The sequence below is a fragment of the Alligator sinensis genome, unplaced genomic scaffold (genome assembly GCF_000455745.1).
Source record: "Alligator sinensis unplaced genomic scaffold, ASM45574v1 scaffold73_1, whole genome shotgun sequence".
NCBI classification, from domain to species: domain Eukaryota; kingdom Metazoa; phylum Chordata; order Crocodylia; family Alligatoridae; genus Alligator; species Alligator sinensis.
In genome coordinates this window covers 4,693,035-4,700,191 of record NW_005841838.1, presented here as the reverse complement: position 1 = coordinate 4,700,191, position 7,157 = coordinate 4,693,035, and the positions used below count along the sequence as shown (strand labels likewise).

General features: G+C 39.4%; 1 protein-coding gene across 3 annotated transcripts in view; it reads left to right on the top strand.

Moving 5' to 3' along the window:
- The window catches only part of TXNDC11 (thioredoxin domain containing 11), a 114,408-nt gene that overhangs the window by 18,666 nt on the left and 88,585 nt on the right, over positions 1-7,157 (top strand). The window contains exons 3-4 of one of the 3 annotated variants that reach the window (XM_006015519.3): positions 1,073-1,170; positions 3,596-3,725. In XM_006015519.3, the coding sequence (XP_006015581.1) occupies positions 1,073-1,170; positions 3,596-3,725 (228 nt within the window). Of the gene's footprint in view, positions 1-270; positions 3,179-3,595; positions 3,726-7,157 lie in introns of those variants that run through there. The other 2 variants (XM_025203356.1, XM_025203353.1) reach the window with 2 other exon arrangements.

Here is a 7,157-nt window from a genome sequence, read left to right as displayed (position 1 = left end):
CTTGCGGCTGCCGATCGATAGACTGATCACCTATCGATCTTTCTTCCTGTCGCTGAGCGCAATCCCAGACGTACCCCTTTCCCCGCCGGCTTCGAATTGCAGACGGATTAACTGGCTTGGGCCCCGCCAGCTGGAACAACTTGCGTGGTTGTTCAGACGACCGGACCACCTGCGTCGTGATTGCAAGCGGCGTGCGTAAAGTTTTTTGCAACCAATAAGTTGTGTCTGCCTCTCCATTCACCAGCCCGCCCTAACGTACGACCAATTTCTAACGCAACTTGAGTCGGCTCTGGCCGTCCGAGACACTTAGCACTTGTTTACTTTAAAAAAAAAAAAAAAAAGAAAAAAAAGAAAAGAAACTATGACACACTAAATAGGTTATTACATCATACAAGTTTCAAATGGCTTATTTCATCTGCTTGTGGGGAGGTTTATAGATGCAATTCTGATTCGTTGTATACAATTTCTGTGTTTTATATGGATAGTAGTCTACTGCTTTTGCATTTTTTTATATATCAGCACTGTATGCTACCTATTCTTTTTTCTCCAGTCATTGGATTTGGCTCTTTTAAAAGATTCAGGCTTGTCATTCACACAAGAACACAGCATTTTCAGAAAAGAATAGAAAATTATGTCGTATCCATTTTGGATTTGGCAATAACTCTTTATTTTAACACAGTTTAATGATAATCGTTATGTTTCTATAGTACTGTTAACCAACCAGGAAAGGTTTCTCATTTTTCTAGGCAGTATACAGAGTAGCAGATCAATGGGGCCTCATAGATCTTACAGTCTAAACAGATAGGCGAATAGATGGGGGAAGAGATTTAACACATAAGAAAAGTAAACAATGTGTTGGCAGCAGATGACATGTTAATTCTGCAGGCTTTGTTTCTGTTTTTTGGATTTTTTTTGCTGGGTCTGGTTAGGTGGTCATAAATTAAGCTGAATGGGAAAAGTGAAGGGAGAGCCCAATATGGAAGAAAAGAAGCCAGTGGGGAAATGGCAGAAGAGGAGAAAAAATCAAGATGATGCATCTTGTCCTCATTAGAGAACTCTTTCTGTTCTGCAGGTGCTTTTCGTGGCAGTTAACTGCTGGTGGAACCAGGGGAAATGCAGGAAACAAAAACACTTCTTTTATTTTCCTGTGATATATTTGTACCATCGGAGGTAAGTTATGCAAGTGCAATTAGTTTGGATTCTAAATTGCTTTGGTAGATGGCGATACTGTTTAAATAAAAATGTATTAGAAGTGTCATGCTTGCAGCTTGTTATGCACTGGTAAGAGAAGAGATTCATCCCTGGCCAGATAGCTAGCTCTAGGCTTCTGTACCACTTCAATTCTCTTTATAATCCTCATAGATGTAAGGGCATAAATGGGGCAGAGGTCTAATGCTGGCAGGCCCTCTTCAGAGATGTGTACTTCATTTTCTTAATTAGTTACTTAGACCTAATCCTGTCCATTTCTTTGTCTTTAAACAAAATTCTGGTTATTTTTTAATTAATGGGAGGTTTGACTCTGATGAGGATCAGAGAATTTGGACTTGCATGATTATTTGTGTTTTTAATATTTTGTGTTTTCTACAAAGGTGGTTTGTATTACATGGTCCCAATTCACATTGCATCATGTGCATCACATAGTCCCCTTGTTTATGCTAATCTTTAAATATATACTTAAGGCAGCAGTGGGTGCCTGGGACACTAGCTCTGGGCAGCTACTCAGAAGGGGCACAAGAACGGCAGATGCTGTTGCTGCTGCCCCAGCTGCTTATGGTGCGGACTCTGGTATGCTTCTGGCTTAAGAACCATTGAAGCTAATTGGATTTAAGCAGGTGCTTAAGTCTGTTTGTGCATTGGGACTATACCAGTGTGTGTAATGTGCAGAAGTTGAGGATCTTTCTATATCTTTTTTTTTAAATTTGAAAACAGGATATTGAACACAGCTTCTGCTCAGTACATGGGAGGTAGATGCTGTGCAGTCTCCCATGTGTGTTTATGCCTGTGACTCTTTAAAAACCTGCACCATTTCTCCTAGTCCTGCATTTCTTCTGAGGGTGGCTGCCTAATCTTCTTAGATTGTGCAACACTGGAATGGGGTTGTAGGTTTGGGATGTGCACATATGTTTACTAATCTTTCCAATTAGCTAACATTTTCGACTAGTCTAGATATGGAAATTGCACTGATGATTTAAATAGATATATAACCAATACAATGATTTCAATGAAAAATCTTGTAGGGAAGTACATCAGTTTAAAACTGTTTCTTTAGTCTGTAAATTTGTCAACACAAACAAGTTATAAAAAAATACAATTTAAGCTGATGGAGTGACCACATACAAAGTTGTGCCTAAATAATAGAAGGTGAGAATTGTAACTAATATAATTATTCCAGTTTGTCTGAATTCAGGCCAGCTCAAATTCTGTCTGAGCTCAGACATATGTTTCCCCAACATGATTCCTATTCATGTAGTATTTCTTCTTTCTTTTAAGCTTTCTTTTAATCTAAAATGTTTGTATTTATAAACAAACAGAAAATCCACATCAGTTTGCAAGTTGTTCTTGAATGATATATTTGAATTATTTAGGCCATGTAGAGGAGAAATGCTTCCCCCAACTCATGAGACATTAAACCTCTAATATTGTGTACTGTGCATGCAAAGTCATATTTTCCATCTTTCTTTTTTTTTTTCTGACATAATTTTGTTCCTGGCTGTTGATACAATGCATGTTGCTAACAATCTAGAGATTTGTAGTAATACCAGAGTATCAAATGACATGATCCAGTGGTGTGGCTCTAGAGTATTGATTCAATCTGTTTGAATAGATTGTATTTTTAAGTGCAGATTTAACGTTTCTCATTGTATTATGTTTATGTATTATAGAAAATTGTTTTAAAAAATGAATCAAGGTTCTGACAAATTTCTACAATGGAATGAAAAAAAAAAAAAGTAAAGATTACACTACATACTTTTAACTGGTATCTCTCTACTGCATCTAATGCTTTTTTTTCTTTTGAGAAACTTAATATCATATGGCAAAATAAAATAAGTTGTTGTCAACTGACAGTTAACAAAGGTCACTTGTAAAAGCCTACTTAATACCTTCTTCTTGCTAGGGTGATAGACAAGTGCAAACGCTGCTACTCTAAAAGTTACTTTCTTCAGGGATATTTTTTCAGGTCTGTATTATTCCAGTTATGTGCATCAATTTGATATGTATGGACCAAACAGAAAAGCCTATCTATCTGTATGCTAACTAGAACATAGGGTAATTTTGCCCTTCTTCATCCACTTTTTTCAATAGGACTCAGAGGCTGTCTTAATTTTCCATTTACCACATTGCAACCCGTACAACAGTAGCACTGCATTGGAATTGTTGCTTCAGCTGAGAAATTCTGAATTGAACTTTTTTCTGATCTGACAACACTGCTTTTGTCAGTTGTAGAAGATACTGTTCATCAACACAAGGAGTGCCCTCCATTCCCTGGGGACTGAGTATGCTGGCTGTGTAACAGTCCCAGCCTTGCCATCCCCAGGAGGGACTCCTTCATTTGTTAATTTAAGTCTTAATGTATTATTATTTTTTTTGGTACTAGTTTTGGACCAATTGAATACAAAGGCCCTATGAGTGCTGTTTATATTGAAAAGTTTGTTCGCCGGGTGATGACACCACTTCTCTACATCTCGTCTCGATCAAAATTACTAGATTTCCTCTCAAATTATGAGGTACTTGTCTCTATTCTCTAGCTTTACAGTTTATAGTTCTGAAAGAATTTGGTTTGTTTTAGGATTAAATATGAACAGCTCCAAAGCAAAGGCTTTTATCAGAGTCTCGGAAACCTGCAGTGCCTCTTAAGTGTTGCAATTGTAACACGCAGAAAATGATAGACCAATAATAGCACTTCCTAATGCACTGCCTATATTTTCTGCATTGTATGAATGTTATTCTAGTGTATTGTCATTGATTCTTATTGCACTAGTGTCTAGGGACCACAACAGTTTGGGACCCCAGTATATGGGTGGCTGTTATATAAACTTAGTAAGAGCAAAGGCTTTCCGTCTAAACTGGGAAGGCAGACTGCCAGTATATAATTGATTGAATGTTTAAATAGTCAGTTGAAAACTGCGCATTTCTAACAAATAAGCAAAATGGGCAGGTAAGAAACGATATTAAATAAATTGAATAAATAATCTCTAGAGAAAATCTTTTTCACTAGCTTTATACTTTTAATCCACTTTAGGGAGTGCTTCATTATGTTCCACTAACTTTTAGGTTTTTGCTTTGGAAGGAGGAGCTAAAGCTGGTAGCAGTACTAACAAATAAATAACTCCCAATTATTGGAACAACACTACCATGTCTGTAACACGATGAAAAAATGGCATAGTACTGTTAAATACAAAATGCTCAAGCTGAGCAAAGTGTATTTGTTCTCTGCATTGTGGTAGTGCCAAAGTTTACTAGCTGTTTTCCAATTGTGAATAAACCATGCTATCTGCTTTGAACAGCAGGCAGACAGATGAAGGCTGGGTGAAAGGAATACCACGTACAAATGAAATCAGTGTGGTTGGCACATGTCTTAGTAACTGTGTGCTTGTTTGTTTCGGTTTATGGGGGAGTGGTTTGGCACAGAAGAGAGGGATGATGAAGAGGGGATGGATTTGAATGGGAGGAAGAATGGCTGGCAGATAAGTTGAAAGCAGACTGATGGGAAAGAAAAGGGAGCTGGTAGTTTGTCAGGTGGTTAGCTCCGAAAAATGAGGTCCTGATGTGATGGGAGTTTACTTAAAGGGAAGAGAGCAAACAAGCATTTTAAAAATATCTGAAAATTGACTAGTTCATAGATGAAGTGTCTAATGGGACTGGGAGGCTGGTAAGCTTCTTGATAAGGATAACGTTCTGCCTGTGAAGAGCTCTAGACTTCCTGTTTCTCATGTTGAAATTTTGTGTGTTAATGGAAGTGGAAGTCTTGGGCTCCCAAACTCATGGTACATGCAACCCTTTTATGTATTGCTTTGAGCAAGAATCAGTTTTGGACTGGCTTGTTCTTGTCCCAAGAGCGCCATCTGCAAGAGGCACGTGGGATATGATTTACCTTAGCGATATTGTCTGTCTCCTTCACTGCTAGCCCACTTTCTGTGGTCTGGATCAGAGTAAAAAAGTTAGAACTACATTGTTCGGTTGCCCTGTGGTGAAATGCTTGCTGGTCAGTGGGAGGCTTGCACAGACCTCAGTGGTGGTACTTGTTTCTTATGTAGCAACTAAACACTTTAGTTGTCATTACGTACTAGATGTTCAGTAGCTTGTCAGATTTGGTATGGTTCAGTGCTGAATGAACACCGGTACTTTTGCCCTTTGTTACCTTCTTTTCTAAAGGCTCCTTACTCTATTTCGTTTTGCGTGTTTTGTTTTTTTTTGTCTCTGTGTGCATCTCTGTCCGGTTTTTGGACCAGTTGGTTTTTCTTCCTGTACGTTACTCATTCTTTCTGGTAAAGTGGTCAGCAAGGAAGTGGTTAAAGTTAATAATAACATTTCATAGGTCAAATGAGATTATTGAAGAATTAATACATAACCCCCTCCTAACCACGGCTTCAGGGCGTCTGTTGTTGCAGGCAGGCATTACTGCATTTTTAAAGTTTGACTTATAAGTTTTTATTTGAGACTATGAAAGTAAAAACTTTGTTTAACTGAAAACCTAAGCTCTGATTGTGCCTCTGGTTAACAGTTCATGTTTTGGTGATATCCAGTTAGAATTCATCTCATCGCAATCAGGTTGTCTCTTACAGTTGAATTCTTTACTCCTCATTATGGAGGCCACACTTAAATGGTAGTACAGTGTTGACCTGTGCAATGAATACTGAAGTCCTGCAGTCATTAAAAGGACTTAACAGAACGTGACATGAGCATGTTGTACATATGTGGGTTAAAGGCTGTAGAAAATAATATGGGTTAACACTTTAAACAGGCAGATCCACAAAATGATAACCTTTATGCCCATTTTTATGAGACTTTTACTGTTTACTTTGTACAGTTGAATAACATACTTTTCATGATTTGATAATCTAATTTCGTTGGGGTTTTTTTGTCTAGTCAGACTGGTCCTCCAAACAGAACAGTATCTATTGAAAATGAAATAGTACTTCTTGGAAGTATGTATTTGTGAAAATATTTAATGTTGTTGGTTTGACTTAAATTTATGGAAGGCTGAAAGTTCAGAGTTTAGCCTAACGCTCTTTTTCTTATCTCATGCTGACCTGTCAGGGAAAAGGTCTTAAGTGCATAGTTTGCTGTTGCATTATTTATTTCTAGAAGTTCCATGAAGGCCACAATTTTAGAAGTCCTTTTAGGTCAAATTCTTATTTTTTAATGTAATTCCAACTTAGTGTGCATTAGGGTAGTTATTTGATTTAATTTATCTTACCTGATACTAAGGATAAGAAATCTTCCTGGTGTAAATCTTTGCATTTTGCACTCATATCTGGATATATGGAGACAGTTAAGCCTATGATGTATCCTGGAAAGAACTCTTTTTCTGTTAGACATAGCAACGATACCTTTGTAAGCAAAAAAAAAAAAAAAAAAAAAGGCAAGCTGTGTTCTGGAATAGTAGGGGCCAACTTTTTGGCCGGCATCCTCTAGCCCAGTGCTTCCCAACCTTTTCCCCAGCATGATCCCATTTAAACATTGGAAAATTTTTGTGACCCCAAAAATGATGCAGACAAGATCAACACCTCTCTTCTCTCCCTCCACAAGCAGTATGGCTGGAGTGGGGCCTGTGGGAGGATGCAGGTTGCCTGCTGTGGGCTCAGGGGGACCCACCTCAGAAGGGTGTGGGGGAGGCTTAGTGCTGCTGCCAGGAGCCCCATGTCAGCAGCAGTGGTGTTGAGTTGTGCCCTTTGCTGCTGCTGGGCAGGCAGAGGGTGCCTTGTGGTGGTGGCCTGGCTGGCGTGGGGCTCCCAGCAGTGGCACCCAGCTTTCCCACCTGCTGGGGAGGACAACAGGGCACGGAGCAATGAGCCCACAGCAGATAACCCGCATCCCTCCCCGCCCTCTGCACAAACCTGGGGGGACACGCATCCCCCCATACCTCCCTCCCCAAGGGTGCACACAGCAGTGGGGAGCCAGCCCCCCCCCCCCCCCCCCCCGGCCCACTTTGCTCT